Here is a 22,703-nt window from a genome sequence, read left to right as displayed (position 1 = left end):
AGTTTTGAAGGCACTTAAGGGCACTGTCAAAATAATTCTCCTGTAGTTTCCATGAGAGAAGTAGATGCAAGGCATGGTATAAATGTGAAATAGTACTATTACCATTAATATTATTACATCTGAAAAGGGTCACCACATAACTGTCAATGACATAAGCCTTCTACTAAATATAAACCCTTTTTCTTAGTACTATTTGTACTATGATATCGTACTATGATATTTTCAACCGATGACACAATTCTGGCTCATCTTACCAACATATTGCAGCTCGTATTAATTTGAAAAAGATATATTTGCCATTGGAGCTCATTCCCTCAGGACAACTGCTTGATGAACATTTTGATTTTTCCCTTCCCTCTTCACCACTTTCAGTATTTCTTTATTTATATGCTTAATGTAGTCATGAAACAGGACGGGGTGAGATGACATGTGTTCTCATACTCCATAATTCAATTTTATTCCCATTCCCTGTTTGCTTAAATGTAATAAGAACAACAAACAGGATTACTAACGATCTCACATGTGCAATTACACGAACAAATTAAGGTACAATTACTATTGTTGTTTTTTTTTAAATGCAGTTACGGGAATAAACTAACATAAGTTACACCAAAATCATATAAGACATTATTGAGAATGTGTGCATCTTGTTTTTGTTACCTTCTCATTATACTGTGTGAAATTCTTCAGAGATCCCTTTCCCTTTGATAAACTGAAACCAAGCTTAAATTTGACAGGTGAGTCATCAGGAGTTACTCCAAAAGTAATGCCAAAATTCCTGGATTTTTCCTTTTTTAATGCCTCAAGCAAGTCTTTTGAATCATCGTAAATCTCAAAAGAGAATCCAGAATCAGCATGAGCCTGAAATAAGAGGAAGAGGCATTATTTTTTTACATATTAGCTTCCTCCTTAAATCCACTCTCTCATTTAAAGACCCAATCCCACTCCTGTTGAAACCAGTGGCAACATCAACAACACTGTCCCTGACTAAATGTAATGCAGGATAAAGAACTGAGAAAAATGCCTTTTCCTTTGGAAACTTAATCACAGCTAAGCTTTGGAAGAAAAGTATTTAAAGTTAAGCATTTTGCCTCATCTGTCTCCAGTCAGGGGGAAAAAAATTGTTTTTATTTTTTATTAATTTTATATGCACTGAGAATCCCTGAGACGCTCACAGTCCCTCTCTGTGATTAGACTACATGTAGAAGGTAGGGTAAATTTGTACCTTATAGACTAACTAAATCAGAGATGTGTAGCATAAGCTTCCATAAGTAGAGGACTTACTTCCTCATCAGACTGCACGTGCCATCCCAACTGACCATCTGAGCAGAGCAGACAGTTCTGGCTTACAACACGTACTGAATTCAGATGAGGTCTAAGAGGTGGGATAAAGATTGGGGGCTGGGCTAAATGACTCTTGAGGGCCCTTCCAACCCTATGTCATTGGGACGAAACACTATAATATAAGTCAGTGAAGGAATAAGGTGTGGAATAGGAAAGACAAATGGACAGAGATGGGTGTTGGAGAAAACTAGGACTGGTTGGGCAGAGACTGGGACAAGATATGTGGGAAAGAACTTGGTAGAGCGAGGAGGTAAATGAGACAAACTGGATGAGGCACTGAGAGTGCAGAAAAGAGTAGGACTGAAGAAGACACCAGCCTAGGACAGAGTAAAGAGAGAAAGGACGTAGCTTTGGAGAAACAGGCAGAAGATCCTCTACTTCCTGAGCATGTTCTCCACCAGTCTCGAACCCTGTTTCCCGCCATTCCTCACCAAATACCTGTGACACTTATTGGCAAAATGTGTGCTTCATCTACAGCTGGATGGGGGAATAAATGTAGTACTGAGATTTCAAAAGTGTTCTACATCAGGATGAAAGCAAAGCATTTTTAATTTCTTAATGGGGAGGGGCCCATGGGGAAGAGACAAAAAGAGAAACCCAAAGTATAGTCTGCAGGGGTCCACAAGACTGTGTTAAGGTAGTATTAGAATAAAGCCATGATAAGCAGGCCACATTTGGCTGATGACATGCACTGGGCCCCATGCATAAAAGGTCCCTGTAGGTAGCACAACCAATGGCTTTGTAGTATTAAATCCTGATGCAGTGCAAAGTGGTGGTTTGCAAGAAATTCTGAACCAGTGGTCCATTGGGCCCAAAATTTAGCACAGTTCTTGGAGACCCAAATTAGGTCCAAGCTCTGCCAGAGCCTCACTTCCCCATGACTAGCACTATGGATGAAAAGGACTTGGGGGTCATGATTAACCACAAGATAAACATGAGCCTTCAATGTGATGCTGCGGCTAGTAAAGCGAGCAAAATGCTGGCTTGCATCCATAGATGCTTCTCAAGCAAATCCCAGGACGTCATTCTCCCCTTGTACTCGGCCTTGGTGAGGCCGCAGCTGGAGTACTGCGTCCAGTTTTGGGCTCCACAATTCAAAAAGGATGTGGAGAAGCTTGAGAGAGTCCAGAGGAGAGCCACGCGCATGATCAGAGGTCAGGAAAACCAAACTTATGATGACAGGCTGAGAGTTATGGGGCTCTTTAGCCTGGAAAAATGCAGGCTCAGGGGTGATCTGGTGGCCACTTATAAGTTTATAAGGGGTGTTCACCAGGATCTGGAGGAACGTTTGTTCACCAGAGCGCCCCAAGGGATAACAAGGTCGAACGGTTATAAACTTCAGCAAGACCGTTTCAGGCTGGACATAAGGAAGAACTTCTTTACTGTCTGAGCCCCCAAGGTCTGGAATAGCTTGCCATCAGAGGTAGGACAAGCACCCACATTGAACACCTTCAAGAGAAATTTGGATGCTTATCTTGCTGGGATCCTATGACCCCTGCTGACTTCCTGTCCCTGGGCCGGGGGCTGGACTCGATGATCTTCTGAGGTCCCTTCCAGCCCTAATGTCTATGAAATCTATGACATCTATGAAAGACTAGCAAATGCTGTAATAAAACTGCACATGCGTTATGGTATAGTGTTTAATTGTACAGGACAAACCTGCTCTGCAGATGGATCAAGGTTGTTTGGTAAAGGGCACAGAAAACTTGTCTGTGGGATCCCTGCGTTATTGCTTGCTGAAATCGGAAGGTGTGTAATGCACAAAGCTGGAGATTGCAGGAAGAGAAGGGAGGAACTCTTGGGGTAAAAACAAAAATTTCCCTTGCCTCTATAAAGATTTATCTGGCAGCACAAAGCAACAGCAAATAGATGTACATACCTCTGGTTGCACTACAATGACTGCAACAAGAAGTAGCAATAAATCATGCTGCTTTATTACAGTGGGCATCTATTTGCTTTAAGGTGAGAAAGCATGGGCAGGCAGAGTGCCTGCAATCTCCCACTAGCCTAAGCAGGTGCTCCTAAGGCTTGAGGAGCCTGGTTGTGTGCATCCTGGGATTCCTGCACAGGATCCGGCCCCTCAAGCCCCAGGAGCACCTGCCCAGTTTTCTTTGCCTCCAGAGACGTGGCCCCAGCAATCTCTGGAAGTAGGGAAACGTGTTGCCCATTCTCCCACAAATCAACAGGAGGGACAAGAGGCAATGTGTGTTCTGCCCAATGAAGAGGATCAGCTGCTCCAGCATGTGACCCATTGCATTCAATGCCATCTATTTCTAGCCTTGATTAAGGCAGCTGAATGCTGCCCTGGAGGATCGGCTTCTATTTGTGACTGCCACAGAGCTCTTGTGTGATGCGAGACAAATGACACATTTCAGACTTTCCCTAGGTGGGCGGTCCAGGGAAAATTTTCTGGGTGCCCAGCTAGGTGCGCCGGGGGCTGATCTGCAGAAATGCTGAGCACTCGCAGCCGAAAAGCCCATGAGTGGGAGCTGTGCATTGATAACACCAAGGAATACATCGTAACAGTGAAATGAAAGGGCTGAAAAACCAGGGCGGAGGCAACTCAGATTGGACACCCAAAATCAGCTGAAATATTTAACATGAATCTCTCTCCAGTTCAGATCTGCCTTTGTGAAAAGAGGCTAATACCATTGCTTTGCCTCACAGGGATGTTGTGAAGATAAATTAATTGATGTTTTGTAAAGCGCCATAGAAAAGCCTGGGAGGAAATTAATAACTGTCTTCAGAGCTGTATTTGAATAGTGTGCAGGAGATAAGGACTGGGTCACAGATTGAACAAGGTGGAATTTTATAGCTCCAGCATTAACCAGACAACTAACAAGATGTACGGGGGTGGAGGAAGGAAGCAATTAACAAGATGAAGGGGGAAGAATGGAGGGGCACTTTGGTTCTCTGTGGCACTTTTCATCCATACCGTAGCTCTCAAAGTGCTGTACAATAGTGTGCAAGCAGGACCATCCCCATTCCACTCTCAGAGGCACTGAAACTGTTTTCAGTATCCCACCACTGCAGATCTAGGAAAAGAATTCATATCTTTTAGCTCCCAGTTTAATGCCTTGTCCACTAGACCAGAATAAGTAATGGGATTGCTTGGGTGCAATCCTAGAGCTTGTGAGCACCTTGATGCATATATGTGTTTGCAAAACAACGATATGCTATCAAATTGCTTACAGATAATTAAAAAAAACCATTGGAAATGCTGGGTTTTAAAGAAGGATTTATAAAAGAGACCAGAACTGAGTGTCTTACAAGTCCGCAAGTGGTGCAGGATACCATGCCAGTAATCTCTTGTATCAAAAATGCATATTTTCAATGACAATCGAAGAGCATAGGAAGTTGCTCATCCATAAAAGTTGCATTTCAGCAATATCTTTCTATCTCTGGAAAAAACTTGAATACATTTTCCTGAGGAAATCTGTTTAGCATCAAAGCATGAAAGCAAGCTTTGGTTTTAGCACAGAAAATATTGCCAAATATTAACATATTAAATACTCACTAGAAATTGATAGAAGTGGAAATTGTAGGGTTTTCGAAAATATTTCTCATCATCCCCATAATACAGGTGTTCACAGGCGGAGTCGTATTTCAGTTCTCGCCAGTCTCCATTGTAAACATACTCACACTGGCCTCCATAAAAATTAGGATCATATATATATTGTCTTTCATCTTGTGTAAGAATATTGTATCTTTAATGCAAAGACATCATGCAGAAATTAGTTGTTGCTTCTCTTTTTTTGTGAAACAATTATCATTATGGGTTTTTTTCACCCCTGTGTTGGCTTTCCGCATCAACTCTTGGACCACCAGTAGCAACGACTCAAGATCTTCATTTTCAAAAATGGGAGAGGAAAGACAGATGCTACCCCTCTCTATATTGTGTCCTGCAGGAACCGGCTTAGAATAATGTTATCTCCGAGTAAAAATAAGACATACTAATAATAGCCCAAGTTATTTCACAGGTAATGTCATAGCATCTTAAGTTAGATATGGAAAAGACTAATTAAATCATCCTGTCCATCTCTCTCTGTCAGCATAAGATGATTTTCTGATGATTTTCATTTTAGGAACGTGGGCACCAAGAAATCTAGCTGCATATTTGCCAGCAACCAATTATCCAAAAATTGCACAAGAACATTTTATTCCACCCCTTCTCACACCCAAGGGTCACAAAGTGCCCAATGATCAAATCCTAAAATGTGCCATATGTGAAGAGTGGGTGAGCCAAAAAGAGGAGTCAGAGCCTTGCTACTGCAATGGCAGGAAACCAGTTACATTAACGTTTGCTAGTGTTTTATTCAGCACAGATCTAAAAGTCCTAATCAGCGGGGAGCCCATCATGTCCCTCAGGAGACTTTTACAGCATAGCACGTCTCACTGTCACTAGAGCATTTCCTTGATATCTTTCTTGATCTCATTTCTTTCCTCTTAGTTATTTTCCCATTTACCTCTTCCTCCATGGGGAGTTGCAGCCCTCTGTATCTTTGCAGGCTGTTTTCACTTTGCCAAGCTAAACACAGTTGTCTTATTTAATCTTTCCTCACAAGTCATTCCCTCTGGCTCGCTGGTCATTTCTACTGCTCTTCTCTGAATTCCCTTTAGTTTCTCGATGTCCTTTGGTAACCTGACGGCCCCAAAATGAAAGCACTGTTCCAAGCACAGCAGCCAACGGACTCATGGGGACCTAAGGCTAAGGCATATTGGACAACCCGTGATTGCCCTTGTTACTCACTCCTGAAACCAGCTTTGGTTCCAAGTAGATATCAGTGCAACTCCTCTGAATGGAAATCCTCTCTAAGAGTAAGAGGCTAAATGCCATTACTTTTGTGCTCTAAGACAAACAAATCAGAATAAAATGTAAAAGTTGACGTTTAATTAAATTTAAGACAGGTAAGTTATTGATAGACTTGCTCACGTCCTATTCCTGGGTCCTATTTAACTGCTTGGGAGTTTTTCCTTTTGACTTCAAAAGACATTGGATCAGGCTAATGTAGAGGCTATATAATGGTTCTACATTTCATTGGCGTCTCAATTTAGACGGTAAAGTCTGTGGGACAATCTGTCCTCCTCTGTTTGTACAACATTATTTATATTGTCAGAGCTCAGCAAATTAGAAAAAAAAATGATGGTATTATGGTATTTGAGCAGCACACAAAAAAAATCCTGGTTTGATTGAAAGAATAGAAATATAAATGAATTACTCACCCTTGCGCTGCTCTTTCAGCTCCAGGAATTGGGTGCATATTTTCACAGAGGATTTCAATATCGACATCCTCACAGTTGTTCTCATCAGACCCATCCCTACAGTCTCTGTCTCCATTGCACACAAGGTGGCGTTTAATACAGCGGCCTGAAATGCATAGGTGCATATTAATATTTCTTATCTTTTGAATCTGTGTGTAGTCTAACTGGATGGTTTTTAAAGTCCCTGTTTCCTTAAACAAATTATTAAAGCTGAATCAGTCTGATTTCCTTCTTCCTTACTCAAAGACGTGTCCCAAGGATGGGAGTTCTGGCTGACTGAGGACCCTATGGGTAATCCCAGGATCAGTGTTCAGGGACCAAGAAGCCCTTTCAGAGCCTAAAGTTTCCCCTTGGGAGAAGATGAAGGTTGTACAAAAGAGGTGCAATTTGCCTTCGCCTAACACAGGCAACACTGGCTACAGAAGCAGCATCCTGCAAACTGCTGGCTCAGGTCATTTCCTCCATAACATAGTTTCATAGTTGCTAGGGGCTGGAAGGGACCTTACAGATCATTGGGTCCAGCCCCCGACATGGTAAGCTGTCTTCCATGCGTGAAAAAAAATCACATAAGCCACAATCAGGATAAATCTCCATCTGGCACAAAAGCCCAAGTGGGTGGAAGGTATGCTCATTTACCTTTTCTGGCTCCAAGATCAATGGACCTGGCTCCCTTCCTTGTCTTAGCAAGCTAACAAGGTGCCCTTGATTCTTTAATCACAGAAAGCTGGACAGGGACCACTGTTTAAAATCACTGTAGCCAATGGTTGCCACAGAATAGAGTTTATAATCCCACCATTGTTTCCTGTATGGAGAAAAGTGTGGTATCTGAGTAGCATCAGCAGAAATGGTGCCTGCTATGTGATTTCCCACTTGTACAACAATGTCTGTGGGAATCACATAGTTCCCTTGTGAGGTGCTTCAGTAATTTGGCTTTAAAATCATTGTCAAGGAAAAATGTCTTCCTCCTCAGCCCCAGACATGTCTGGTTTTAGCAAAGTTGATGTGATCCTGCAGTGGGGAATAGACGGGAGGCCGGGCAGGGAGCACGTATGCCTCGTTCTTCAGAAGCCCCTGTAACCCCATCAAGCAGGAGGTTTGAAGTCCAGCAGAGGAATGGGAGCAGAGCTCATGACTCTGTGATCTCTCCACTGCAGAGGTGTGGGAAAAAAGCCTGTAGCAGGCTCACCTTTCAGAGCTTGGGTTGAGTCCCAGGCTTGAGATCCTGCTGTTTTGATTGGTGGAGCCCCTCCACCAATCAGGAGGCAGCAGGAGAAGTAAAGTCACACCCCTTTCCTGAAGGGAGGGGGAGAAGAGCTCGCCTGGACCTGATTGAAGACTGCAAACTGTCAGGTCTGGAAGACTTCAGAGGCGGAGCCCTGGAGCGTATAAAAGGAGCGGCGTGCCCAGCACAAGGGGCAGATGCAGTGAGGGACTCAAGAAGAGTGGAGCCAAGAAAAGCGGGAGAGCTCTCCCCCAGCAGGCAATAGGCCCAAGGCTCCTGAAGCTGCCCCTGAGGAGCAGCCTTGGGAGCGGTGCGAGACCCCTAGGGCTGTTGATGGCACACAGGGACGGTGTGTGGAGACCCAGCGCTGGGAGCACTGTGAGACTGCTCGGGTGCATCACGGTGCACAGTTCAGTGCACGGAGCCCAGGCTTTGGGATCCACAAGTGGTGGCTTGAGCCTGCAACCCCAGCAGGGTCTTGGGGCCCACAGTGAAGCTCAGGCCTCATCTCCCAGCAAGCAGCCACGTCCCACAGTGCACAGGGAGACTCATGGGCCCGAGCCTTGGGAGCAGCGGAGGCCGCTTGGGTTAGTCACTGCCATGAGGATGGCTGGCCAGAGCCTGAATGGCCCAGCCTGTGCTAAGAGAGCCCTCGGTGCCGAGACAGGGCATGGGGAAATAGTAGTGCTGCGGCGTGAGGCCCAGCACCCAGGAGCCAGCAGGGATAGTGAAGCAGCTGAGAGGAGCTGAGCCCTCGGTGCCCAGAGAGGAGCCCAGAGAGGAGCCCAGTGGTGCAGGAGAGGCCTGGAGAGGTGCTCCAACAGAGGAGACCCCATTGAGCTGTGCCCTGACCACTGCCATCTGAAGGAGCTTGAGTCATTGGGCCCTTGGGTCCCACAGGGGAAAGACATTTGGGGTGGGCAAACCCAGAGAAGGGGCTGGGTGAGAAGCCGCCCGCCTAGTCAGGGTCCCAAGGGGAGGGGCCCTTGGTGCTTCCTGGACACCCCCCCGCAAGGGACCCCATTGGAAGGAGGACTATCTCTTGCCATGGGTCAGGGACTATATTAAGGAAAATGATGTTAATATGATTGTTCATGTTTGCGCCTTATATTTTGCAATTGAAAGGTTGTATTGTGATGTTGAAAATAGCGTTATTTAGGGTTTGACCTTGGTTACTGGTTAATGTTCACTGTAAATATATGTCTATGATATTTAGGTTTATGTTTATGTATATTATAACTCAATAAATTGCATATAGTTAAAAAGTTTGGGGCTTGGCCTAACTCTATAGAAGAAAGAGGGACCTGCTCAAAATGCTGGCATCCCTCTCACAGCACCCCCTCCTGCCTACCCATCCCATCCTATTGAGAATAGGGCACACCTCTGGATGTACCCAGGTTACAAAGCCACAAGAGGTATTTCAGTATTGAAGCTGAAGTGACTTTTGATGTGCTTTCATGGGCTGGGTGAAAGGAAGAATGTTTCTCTCCCTGTACCTTTGAATCTCCTTACTGTTATTTAGGCCCAGAGCCAGGACAGGAGTTTGGTCCTTAATGTACAGAGACAACCAGAGGCAGAACCATTGCAAACCTTTCCATTGCTGCGTGCAGCGGTGATCAGCTGAAAAGCCTGCATCGGGCACCTGCTATGTTCCAAAAAATGGATCTGGTGTGTGGGAATCTTGTCAGGTTTGCTTTGCCAAGGCTCCAGTATGAGTCCATTATCCAAGAACATGTTCTTGAAAAGGACTAATCGCTTCTCCAGTTGGCTAAATGGAATTAACTTTGTCAGATTAATGTGCAGTTATATCCATTCAAGTTGCAGAAGGTGTTTCGGGAATTGGCTACAATAAACATATTTCAGAAATGAATGTCTGCAGGAAGCACCATGTGAGACTGTGCGCACTACTGACAGCTAGCAGCAAACCTAAAACATGAAGGGCCAAATCCTCAGCAAGCATAAACCAGCATTGTTCCAGTGACCAGAGGAGTGGTGCTGATTTTCACCACCTCGAGGACTAACTATGGTACATTTCCTAATTTTTATAAAAAGAACATCTAATTTTTAAGAACAAAAGGGTAAGGTATGTTGATAAAAATATGTGGATACAAGCTAATTTTGCTGGGAACTTTATTGTGGGCATTCAACATAGGCAGGGTTAGTCACAAACATTTCTGTCAAAACTGTTTTCCGACAGAAACATGTTTTTCCGACTAGACTTTTTTTCTCAAGCATTGCCTGTTTTCCACAGTTACTTTCAGGTTTTCATCAGAAGCTCAACAACAAATACCCTAAACGACTGAAATACCAGAAGTTGTGAAGCAACTAAAAAACCAACATTCAGGTAAGGTTATATACCTCCCATTATGCATTTCCTTCCTGTTATTCAAGGGGAAGAAAGTGGTGCACCATGGGAAATGTAGTATACTCAGAGATAGCGTCTTATAGATGGGAATAGAAACCAAGGTACTCAAATGACAACTCCCATGAAGTGCTCTTTTGAATTGAAACATTTCAGTTTCCTGTATGCTCTTGAACAATGTACGTTTTACATATGAAGCCATTCTTTTTTGGCCATTGAACTATGGCATACATGGAGCTCCTAGAAAAAGAAGACCATGTAAAACAGATGCTTCTTTTTTCTTACACCAGGACAGCCAACATTGTTGGCCAAATAATAGTGACTCCGCAACTCTGACAGATTGCACACCACCAATTTAAAACAATACAACCTTCAGTACCACCAGCAAATTTTCCAGTTCAACCTTATGTACTGCCAGCAAATTTTTGTCATATAAAGTAATTATAATAAATCTGTTAACATGTACCACTGACAGGTTGTCTGCATGACACTGGTGGTATGCATATCACAGATTGGGAACCATGGGTCTAGATTCCCCTAGCAATGGAAACCACCCCAAAGCTTCATTGAAACCATTGGAAAACATGTTGCACCACCTGAAGAACTGGTCCATGGCTCTCAGAATTCAGCCTCTCTCCCATGGGAGCTGACTTAATTTTTCCATACCTTTTGATAGACTTCCACTCACCTGTCTCCTCACACTGGAAGTCTTTTCCACAGTTTCCTCCTACTTCACATGTTCTGGTGGTTTGGCATGCTTGTTCATCCAAGAGATGTCCAGCACATCTGTTCCCTTTAAACTTAGCAGGCTGTAGCAAAGTTCTGTACCTGTACTAAATCACATTATAAAGAAAAGAAAGAAATTAGCCAATAAATACAGTTATACCCAGTAAAGATATGGTTTTTATTAACTGGATGAAGCGATAAAAGATCTCCTATAATTTACCCTATTTTTAAAGGGTTTTAGTTATTGGGCATAAAAATATAGCGCACACTAAAACTTTATCAGTAGGGTTACTGCTGCCATCTATAAAAGTTAGTTGAAAAGCTTGGCAAGGCTGAAAAAAAAATCAAGTGAGATGCAATATGGCCAATTCCCTTCCCTCTCAGGCATGTTTGTCCATTGAGTTTAGCAGTTACTCCTGGTTTAAGCTTGAAATGAATAATTCCTATTATTTTGAATGGAGAGGCTGTATTAAGGCATCTAACTAGATTGTACATTATGTACAGCTGTAGCTCTTTGGGACTATGGAGTCTTCAGTTCTTGAGTTTTGTTACTTACATATTTTAATTAACCTTTTGTTTCTAAGGAAAAGCTAAGCAGATGCAGGATTCTGTGAAGGAAATGTATTTACAAAGCCAATGACACAAACGGTGAGCTTCTACCTGAGTGGCAATCACGTGGTTATGAAACACTGAATAGATACCTATGGAATGCTTTGGTCTTTTATTCATCCCTTTTTTCTACAAATCCCAGGCAGCAAATATTTGTTAGGTTGAATGCAGTGACGATTTCCACAGCAACTGTCTAAATCTATAATGCCACCATCTAATAATTATTTTGATTGGGCCATGAAGAGTCTTTTTCTGGTTTGGCCCTGCAAAAATCAAAAAGCCCAGAAGAGATCTGGATCAAAATATTGACTGTTCTAGGTTTCTGTTTTAACTCATCTTCATACAGTTAAGCATAAATTAGGCTACTTTGGGTTTTTGCAAAAGCATATCATTGGAGTTAGGTTTAATAAAAAACAAAATTAGGTGTGAGCTCAACCAAACCATTGACATTTAGGGAATTTGGAATAAAAAACTTCAAGTTGGGCAACTCTTTAATTTTGGAGATTCCTCTTAGGATTTATCAGGCTTGAATGAATAGAATAAGGATACAAAAATAAGAAGTTTGTGCAGTGTTAAATTTTACCTTTCGTCATACCATTCAGAATCACTGCCTGTATCAGGAGTGGAAAATAGTCCAGTAATGCTAGTTGACTTTTCCCTGTTCTGGATTTTTTTTGTCTAGCTCTGTGCTTTCCAAGTAGTATTAAATGTACATGTATTGCATAGTGAATGCAGTGCAAGCTGTGAGGATATCGGGCAGAAATAGAAGCAAAAATCCTAACAGAGCAGCACACAAAATGTACTGGCAGATTCTGATGTCTCTCGAACCAAAACGGAAGGTGTTACAGGATGCATCCAGAGGGTGGCTGTGATGGTCCCTGGTGGCTGCCTTAGTCCTGCCCTGCTCTCAGTCTAGCTCCTCAGCCTGCTGCCTCACTTGTTATGCTTTGATGCTAGAGATAATGAAGGGAGGCTGCCCTCAGAGCTTTAGGTGCTCTCTCTCCATACTCAGTTCTTTTCTCAGGCTCACCTTGGCCCACCTAATTAGGCCTCCGATTCTATCACCCAGTCTCTCAGCCTTGGGGCTCCAAACCTGATGGTCCTCGTCACTTCAAGGGCTAAATGTGTGGCCTCCAGCCTCCCCTACAGCCATGTCCATGCCTCGCAGATGTGACTTTGCTTTTGTAGGGGTTTCACATCTCTAGGCCCCTGGGATCCCTGGCCCATGCAAAGTTACTCACAATCTGTCTCAGCCCTCCTAGCACCCCTGACCCAGGGCAAAGCTGCTTTCTTTATATGCCACCCCCTGGCTCTTTAATTGGTCTCATGCTCCTGAGTCCCTGACTCTGCAGGGGTTGCTATTCCCAGTTTCTAAATTGGGTGCCCTTCAGGCACCCCAATGGCCTCCTATCCACCCCTTTCAGCCACACCTGGTCCTCCAGTGTTACTCTGTGCCAACTCCAACACCTTATTAAATCCCCTCTGGGGTTTCCCAGGGTTTCAGCCACTGCTACCCTGGAGCTGCTACCTCTTGCAGCTTCCCCAGGTACTGGCTCTGCCTGGAGTCCCCTCTTTTGCATTCGGGCCAGCAGGAGTTTTGTCTGCAGTGGGGTCTGGGCTAGACTGCCTCCTCTGGTTTAGGAGCCAGGCTTTAAGTAGGCGGCAGTTCAGCCCTCAGCTTGCTCTTGGATGTTGCAGTTGAGACCTAATCTGCCATCACTGCCTCCTTCCCTGATGCTCTTTTAACACTTTGTGGGTTTCCCTGGCTGAATATTGCTTCTCAGCTGGCCTCCAGCCCAGCTGCTTAATTAATTGTAGCCCTGCAATGCTGACTTCCTATCTCTCAAGTAGCCAAGTTTAGGAGCCCCTGGTACAGAAGGCCCTATCTATTTTATGTATTGTAGGTACAGAAACAGAGATTGGGACTATAAAGTGAGTATAACATATAAGCTATGGCCAAGGCTTATGCTATGAAGGTTATGAAGGTATAGGTATATATAAAATTTTACAGAAAATAGAAAAAACAGAGCTGTCGAAGAAAGGACTTTCTATTAGAATATTTGCATTAGGAATCAGAGGATCTAGATCTGGACAGGTTACAAGCGTGGGCAGATGAGAACAGGATGGGTTTCAATACTGACAAGTGCAAGGTACTGCACCTGGGGAGGAAGAACCAGTAGCATACCTATATGGCTGGGCAACTCCCTTCTCGTTAGCACAGAGGCAGAAAAGGATTTTGGAGTCATTATTGATTCCAGAATGAACATGGGCCGACAGTGTGGGGATGCGGTCGGGAAGGCTAACCTCACCTTGTCATCACGAGCAGGTCCAAGGAAGTGATCCTCCCCCTCTATGCGACACTGGTCAGGCCGCAGTTGGAGTACTGTGTCCAGTTCTGGGTGCCGCACTTCAGGAGGGATGTGAACAGCATGGAGAGGGTCCAGAGGAGGGCCACCCGCATGATCAGGGGGCAGCAGGGCAGGCCCTACGAGCGGAGGCTACGGGACCTGAACCTGTTCAGCCTCCACAAGAGAAGGCTGACTGGTGGCCATCTATAAACTTGCCAAGGGGGACCAGCAGGCAATGGGAGAGTTCCTGTTCCCCCGAGCACTACCGGGAGTAACAATGAATAATAGCCATAAATTGACTAAGAGTAGATTCAGGCTAGATTCAGTCAGGGCAGCTAGGATCTGGAACCAACTTCCAAGGGAAGTGGTGCTCACTCCTACCCTGGGGGTCTTCAAAAGGAGACTAGACAATCACCTAGCCAGGGTCGTTTGACCCCAGCATCCTTTCCTGCCCACAGCAGGGGGTCGGACTTGATGATCTACTTAGGTCCCTTCCAAGCCTACCAACTATGAAACTACGAAATGTAAGTAAAGCCCAGGTAGAAAAGGAGGAACATCTTAACCAAATGTTCCAGCCTCATTCTTCTCTCTCTTGAACTAGTTTTATATTTTGTAAGTTAAATCGGCTCCACTGAAGTTACTTTTAATTGATGTCAGTGTACGTGAGAGGGGGGGACTCGGGCCCCATGTTTCTAGTACAGGAGAGTGTTTATCATATTTGGACAAGTTTACTGGATGCTTCAAAAATGATGAATATGTATAATATATATAATTAATGTGCGTATATCCTCATCACAGGCACATCTGAAGATAAATGAATACATTACAGTGGAGTCTTACTTTTTTTTCTTGGCAAGGGAAGCAATTAGTCCATTCTGACCACTGACTCAGTCGACAATCAACGGGAGCTGGAGTATTAGCACTTCTTCTGGTTCTTCTAAAGAGAGTAAGCGACACCAGTCTATGTTTTGAAGTGGAGCCAAGCAACAAAAACATTATGATATTCATTTTCATGAGCAAATTTTGCAGGAAACTAGGAACTAGAGACAGTTGGACTAGATGTTGTTCAGCTGTAGCAAATAGGTATAGCTGTTCTGAGATTATTGATACTATGCTAGTTCACATCTTGTAAACATTGATTAGGGAAGGAAGCAAAGCCAGCACTTGAGTGTCTTAGTCTCTTCTTTCCTGCTTTGCTGGCAACCCCCATCCCTCCCTAGTAATACTGTTGTAAAAGGCAGAAATATTTTGGTAAATAAATAACCATAACCATTTAGAAGTGGGTGGGCAAAAAAGAAAATTTTGTATGCGTGTGGGCTGCAAAAGGAGAAGAAAACTTAATATGGCTGTCAAGGTGACAAGTTGGGTTAGGAAGCAATGTTTTGATCGTTAGCTCTCTTTTGAAGACTACTTATAAAAGAAAATATATAATGAAAGTGAAGGGACAGTTTGAAGTGAAGGCTACATATAAAATAGGAGGCAAAAGATAATGTTGGGAGCAGCATTGCAAAAAGGTGCAGTTATAAGATTAAGGAAAAGGAAGGCAAAATAACCTCTGCTGAAGGGAGGAAAGCCAGCAGGATAACATTTGGAATATAAAGCCCTTTCCTCCCAGCATTTCATCACAAACTTGTCAAGAAAATGTATTTGCAAGTGCATGGACATGGCATTATAATGCATTAAAATATAGTATAATTCAACTTTTATGGAAGCATGAAAATAACACTGCAGTATATATAGGTAAAATGGAATGATGTCACTGTACTTGTAAATGTAACACGGCTAAATCCTATTGTCTTTTATACTTGCAAAAACTCTTTGCCACTAGTGGACATGCATGATTTTAATTCTACTTAATTGGTATGTTACATGGGGCAACAGAGAGCATAATTTCACCATAAACAAAGGCAAAAAGGCATTGCAAGTCTATATAGATTAAAATTTAAGTTACTGCTTGACTTCGGCCCAGCAAAGCATAACTGAGCTTCAGTGTCACCAATTAAAATCAGTAGAAATAATCAGTCAAATTGTAAGTGTGCAAAATATGCCTAAATTCAGTAGAAACCGTCATTTGTATAAAAGATGAGGCAGAATGTTGCATAGGAGACATTTTTTACTTAGATAAAATTTCAATTGGCTTTGGATCTGATCAGATCATTTAGGATGAGACTCAAGTAAGCAGCAGCAGTACACAGCACCAAGAAGATACTTGTTAGGAGTGTGTGAAGTGGGCCCTATGCGATTCGGATTTGGCCCGAATCAGGGACACTGACTGATTGATTCGGATCACTGTCCCTGATTCAATTTGGCCGAATCCGAATCTGAAGATTCGATGCTGATTCAGAGAATCAGTGATTCAGACACAGACACAGCTTTAAAAGTTCTTTCTATATACTTTGAGGTACCAGCACGGCTCATGAACGCTGTGATGATGGGGTGAATAGAGCATCCCACAGGAGTGCAAGGGGGCCCTCTGCATGCTCGGCGGTGAACCCACTCTCCTGTGCCCCCCCTGCCCTTGGTGATCAGCCATGAGGGGACCCTGGCTGCCCACCCAGACCCAGGAGGCACCAGTCGATAGCCAGGGGGCATGCGGGGGTGTGGGGGAACCTGTGTGGACGTGAAAGTGGACCAGACTTCTGGGTCTGCTGCCGAACGCACTGGGGAGTCTCCTGTGGGACACTCCATGTGCCCCAGTGTTGCAGGGTTCAGAGTCCCTGCTACCTAGAGGTATGTAGAAAAAACATTTAAAGCTGTGTCTATGTCCGAATTGCTGAATCTTTCCGAATCTCGCAGAATCGACTTGAAGGGTTCCGAATCGATTTGGAGAGATTAAAGGGTCCTCTGATTTGATTTGGATTCGGAGATTCAGCAACCAAATCGAATCAGAGACCAAAGCTTCGCATAGCCCTAATTCTTATCTCATCATTGAGCAGTTGTTATGATTTGCACACCAACCATTTTCATTTATGTAGCACAGCGCCTTGTGTTGTGGAACCAGGAGTACTGCACTGAAATGCCAAAGTTTGCCATAGCTCAGAAAACATGTTGGGGGGTTATTTCTAATTCAGAGCATTATTATTATTATTATTCTGGTGATTAACGAATGAGCTGTCTGTTTTACTGAAAAGACTCCAGTCCAAAGAGAAATATTGATAATTAGAGGAGGCATAGGGTACATTAGGGATTCAGCAGAAACTGTAGAAGAGAGAATACTAAATGAAAGACGCAAAAAGCTCAGCGAGGAAGCCTGTGGATAGACATCAGTGTGCTAGATAAAAACACCCTGGATCTGCCAGAAAACAAGAGAAGCCTTCAGACAACCATAGAGCTCTGGAACACACACACACACACACACACACACACACACACACACACATATACTTTTGACAGTAGGATTTGGTGGCTGTCTTCTTCAGCACTTCATAGAGTATTTAATTGGCTCACCTTCGCCTGGATTTAAATTTACCTCTTCATTATTCCGTCTTGTTTGATAAATTCATCAAACATCAAAAATCTCGTCTTTGTTCATTTTCAAAAGGGATTACCAGAGTAAGCCTCCATAATTAAGTGTATCTCTACTGCATTTTTTTCTTTCTGCTTCCTCCCTGCCTCCATGTTCCAATTATCACTGATACCGTTTTTTGATCCTTCTAAATCATATTTGCCTTCAGAACAAGTTTGCAATTAACAGCTGCAGAAACATCCAAAATCTTCCTATCATAAAACTGTGGCTTAAAAGAAATGTCATGTGTTTATTCCTTTTTTTTAAAAGCTAAAATGACATTCAAAAAGTGAGAAAGACAAACAGGTAGACAGATATTCAATGCCTGTTTAATTCAATATTAGAATGTAATATTATCACCGAGAAAATGGTGTGCGTTTAGACTGTATTGTAAGTCAGACTGTGTACAGATATGTGTTGTTTCTGCATAATATTATTGACTATAAGCGGTAGATGTTCAAAATAATTGTAGTGCTAAACAGTAAAATTAAAAGGGAAATATGTTTAATAATAACACTTGATAGATGAGAAATTAACACAAAACTAATATAGTAATGTTAATAAGATCATTTGCTTTAAAAAAAAAATAAAAAGTTCTTCCTTAAAAAATAAAGCATATACAGGGACCTCAAATAACAAGGAATGACAATTGCTAGTGTATCCTTTGGATAACTATCAGTATATTTTTCTGGTAACTCCTTACAGAAGACATAATATCTATATTCTTCAGGCTGGAACTGAAGTGATAGATTTGCCTGATATGCAGTAATGTCTATATGTAAAGCTGTCTCTTAAGTTACATGGCCATGGACTTACCTCTGGGAAGACAATCCTGTTAACTCACTGTGCGCTGTAACTGTATCCTGAAATGATATTACATAGACTAGCAAGCAAATCAGAAGAGAAACCTTACTCAAGCTGCACCACATTTCTTCTAGGAATGTAAATGTTTAATATAAAAATAGATGAAAAGTCTGTTTTTTTGCTTGAAGACCCTGTGGTACCAGGGTTGAGAGGAAGTATATCGAAATCTCTGGACTCCAAAGCACGGCCGAATATTGTAAATCATTGACAAAAGCATAAATCCGACCACAGAGCTGCAGGATATGTTCTGAAGGCCATCGCCCTTTTGGAAACAGATTCCCGGCTATTGAGTAAAGCAATATATTTAATCATGTTTCTGTTTACCTGGTAAAGTCCAATAAGTCTTATCATTGCAATGTTCACTGGACCAACCTCAAACATGCTTCCTAATTTTGAGAGAGAAGAGACTAATTGTATTTAATGTAGAGACTTTAATGTAATTTTTGAGCGTCTGATATTTTATTGGGGAAAAGTTTTGCTATATGGCAAATCAGATTGTGTGGTAGAATCCTGTTAGGAAGGATGGAAGTGCCATGCCCAATATAGAATACTAAAGGAGATGGCAAATCATTTTTTTCACATTGCCTGCTCCAATAAAATAGTTTCCAGTGTCCAAAGCTGTTGGTTGAGTTATTGCTCAGCTTATAATGGCTGTCATGTTTGCCTGCACAGTCACTGAATCACCAGAATCTAAATCTTTATTTTCTAAAGTGATTTGGGATGAGAAAGATGCAACTCAAATCTAAAATCCTGTCCCTTCTACATGCTGTGTGAACCCATCTGTCAATCTGTCTCCAGTCCAAAGTTGTGCCGACCTTTAGCATAAATGGCTGCTTTGCACAGTCAAATGCCTTCTCAGCATCTCGTGAGATTATAAAAGCATTATATCTTCCCCCACCCCCGATAGCCTCAGAAACATACTATATATAATGAAAGTTATTTGTGCTATGTGTCCTAGATAAAAGGCTGGACTGGTTTGTGCAATCAGGCACATCAACAATTTCTAACTGATTGGTTAGGTCGCTTTGGAGTGGGTGTGAAAGAGAAAGATTTAAGCCATAAAGTAATGCACACCATGCTAGAGGTGGGATTGAAGAACCTCTCTCAAAAGTGTTATGTACTGAAAGTGGGATATATAAAAATTATGGCTCCATTTATAACATTATGAATTGAACTTGTCTGAAATGTGTGTTGGATCCTTGCCTCCGGACCTGAATTAATTCTCTCAACTGCTTTGCTTGAAATGCTGGAAATGGTTTAGACAGGATAAGTTGTGCAGTCACCTTCAGGAAAGTATCCCTACAACTTTGGATAGGGAAATCACTGAGAGGTGGGTAAATGGAAATACTGGTGAAACAGGACTCTCCATAGGAATTAAGCCGTGGATTTGAACTCGTGTCCAGCAAACTCCCTAGTAAAATCTCAGTTGATTGCAGACGGCGTTCTGCAGACCCTTCTGCAGACACTACATTAACATTTTTATGCCAAATCTGTTTCTTCTGCTGAGGTACTTCCAAGCGTATCATAAAAAGACGTATAACTCTTCATTTAAAAATCTTGCATAGCTAAAATCAGAGGCTGATTAATTCATTGTAAACACATTTGGTCACATGTATAACTGGCTGTTCTCAGTTCCAGCTGAATGGATTTAGATGGCTCTTGTGTGAATTGCATCTCTACTTCCTTAATGTTTTGTTCAAACCGCATGAGGGAATCATTCTTTTTTTTTTTTCTTGCTGATAAGAATACAGTGTTTTGTTCCACTTCAAAAAGTCTCCAACTAAATCATAAATTCTATAGTGTCTTATCCACAACAACTAGAATTAATGTCTGCATGCAGAAACCATAGATCTTCTAAATAGCACCTGAATGCTGTCTTTGGTGATGTGGTTTTATTAAACAATAAGTCTACAAAACCAAGGCTTAGGGTGAAATTATATTTCACAAACAAATATGAAATTGGCCCCCAGCAATTTAGCCTTTCAACTTCACTGTGTCTAGGCTTACACTTTCAATGTATTCAAATGTCTTTGGCTGTAAAAGATAGGATGCAACTGTGATGGTTCAGAAATGATGCAAGAGGCAAGGATTTCTTCGGGTGACTCTTTTTATTGGCCCAACTGTGTGGTTGGGATCAAGTTAGACAAGCTTTCAATGCAAGACATTCTTCCTCAGGTCTGATCACTAGGAGCCAGACAGAGCACAGGAAAAAACAGCAGTGGGAAGGGGTGAGAAAAAATTCTCAGAGGTAGCAGAGACACAATTAGCAGAAGAAAAGAAGCTGATTACTGGGTGATCAAGGCCTATCAAAAGGGAGGAGGGCTATTCACACCTTTCACAGTGTGGAAAGAATTCAAGGGTCAGGTAAAATACAGTGTACCATAAAACCTATATCTATGTTTAGTCCTTGGTGCTTAGTGTCCAGCTAGTTTATGAATTATTGGTGTTAGGTACGTTTCCCTTGAGAACAAAAATAGTGAGGTTGTGGTTGTGAAAAGGACTGGTTGTTCTGAGAAGTGTGTGTGTGTGTGTGTGTGTGTGTGTGTGTGTGTGTGTATCTCTGTCCTTTATATATATATTATTTTTTTTTTTCAGTAAGAGTTCACTCTGGTGCACTGTTGCTGTTTAGTCCCCTACAACATGCCTTTCCCAAAATGTGATATACCTGATCCAGTGCACCAAGTGTCCTCACAGCAACTACATGGATGAAGGTCATCATTTGTGAACGGTGGGGGATGCAAAGTGTTACTTGCACATACTGCAACATGAGAGCTTAGTATTAGCAAAGAGTCCAAGAGTACTAAAGGTCAGACTGGATTGGGCAATTCTGGGTACATACTTTCAATCAAAGCAGACCCCTGCCTAGCTATGAAATCTGGCCACCAGGATCACCTCCGTTTTGGGTGGATTCAGCTTCAGTTAACTGTTGTTCACTTACAAGCTGTTCTTGTCCAAGGGTTTAGTGGTAATTATATAGTTTTTGTGGTGAAAAGTCAGTAGAACTATGCCATCTGCATATTTAAAGAATCACAGAATCAGAGAAAAGTGAATCTAGGGAAGACCCCAGGAGGTCATCTGGTCCAACCTGCTGCTCAAGGAAGGGTCACTTGTATGTAAAGCAGGAGGACAAGAGCCACTGCAAGGGCAGAATGTGGTTGTTAAAATATGTTCAAGAGATCCAAGAAAGATTCCTGGCATTTGAGTCCATACCTGACCAGGTTACATAGTGGCTGCATGAAGATATAGAAAAGGACCAGAAAGAATAGGTCCTCGTGGGATTCCAGAAGTCATAAGGTCTAGCAATAGATATCCTATATCCCATTGATTTCAATGGATTTTGGATCAGGCGTATAGCACATGATTTAGGAAGGCTCATATTTAAGCAAGTAGTTGCTGAAGTCTTCTGTACAATCATGGTTATATTCTGACAACAAGCACCTCTAAAGTACCCCAAATAGATATTGGATAGACATAAAATGTAAAGCTGAAGAACACGTTCTGTTCTCTTTTCTCCTTGTCCTGCCTGAGCAGACCATCTCTTTAAATAGCTAGAAAATAACCATGTGATAACTCTTATTGCCCCAACAATAATTTTTAATCTTGTCCGACAAAAAGCATCTTATTATCTGCTTTGCACATGAGGATCAATAAAGCTGCAAACATTTTCTTAAAATAGCTAGATAACTCCAGTCATTCTAATGCCTGATGTAGACATATATGGCTAGCTCTCCCTCTACTGGAAAAACACCAATATAACTCCTCTGTATGGAAATAACCAGAAGCTCTGCTTAACAGAAATTATGTGAGCCAGTGATCTGTGTTTTGGCCTCTTATAAGGACAGTGAGATAGGCATTCCCATGTCTGAAAATGACCTCTAGCATAAGGGTTGCATTGCTTAAGTCCCACTTTAGCTCTAAAGCATTACCATAAGCCTTGAGTGAAGGACACGCCCCGAGATGGCCACCTTCTGCCGAGTGTCTGTATCAGCTCATTAGGCTCTTTTGGCATATAGCTAATGTTGAGCTGTGCTTTGAAAACAGCCCTGTCAAGAGTCAGGATCCTAAAAGTACGCCAAGGCTTTGGAGCATTTGTATGTGTAGTTGTAGTCTCGGTTGCTCCCTAGTCCAGTGCTATGTTCTTGGAAACCAAACTGGCAAAACCACAATACACAGCTTTTTGGAAATTCATGGATTCTGTCTGGCTGACTAGCCTTTTGGCAGCTATCACATGGCCATCACTTCTGGTGTTGCATTGCCATAGTATGCAAAGAAATCCATTTAATGTTCTTGAATCCTATATGGTCACTCCAGCCAAAAGTCTGTCACCTAAACACACATTTAAGCATATAAAAACATGGCCTGGTTTTCAGAGATGCGGCAGTTGTTCCTAGAGGACTCATTGAGGGCTTTATGCAGATTTGATTAGTGAAAATTACTTTTCAATCTGTCCCCAATATAATC

General features: G+C 42.5%; 1 protein-coding gene across 1 annotated transcript in view; it reads right to left on the bottom strand.

Moving 5' to 3' along the window:
• Positions 1 to 18,452, bottom strand: part of C8A (complement C8 alpha chain) — a 36,496-nt gene extending 18,044 nt beyond the window's left edge. Inside the window, exons 1-6 of the mRNA XM_006265431.4 lie at positions 18,195 to 18,452; positions 14,714 to 14,810; positions 10,879 to 11,023; positions 6,568 to 6,712; positions 4,862 to 5,051; positions 661 to 861 (exon numbers count right to left, since the gene is read on the bottom strand). Of these exons, the coding sequence (XP_006265493.2) occupies positions 661 to 861; positions 4,862 to 5,051; positions 6,568 to 6,712; positions 10,879 to 11,023; positions 14,714 to 14,810; positions 18,195 to 18,307 (891 nt within the window). The 5' untranslated portion in view covers positions 18,308 to 18,452. The remainder of the gene's footprint in view (positions 1 to 660; positions 862 to 4,861; positions 5,052 to 6,567; positions 6,713 to 10,878; positions 11,024 to 14,713; positions 14,811 to 18,194) is intronic.
• Between the last annotated feature and the right edge of the window lie 4,251 nt (positions 18,453 to 22,703).

The sequence above is a fragment of the Alligator mississippiensis genome, chromosome 5 (assembly GCF_030867095.1).
Source record: "Alligator mississippiensis isolate rAllMis1 chromosome 5, rAllMis1, whole genome shotgun sequence".
In the NCBI taxonomy this organism is placed as follows: Eukaryota; Metazoa; Chordata; order Crocodylia; family Alligatoridae; genus Alligator; species Alligator mississippiensis.
The sequence above is the reverse complement of the archived record's forward strand: the minus strand, read 5'-3'. Positions and strand labels throughout refer to the sequence as shown.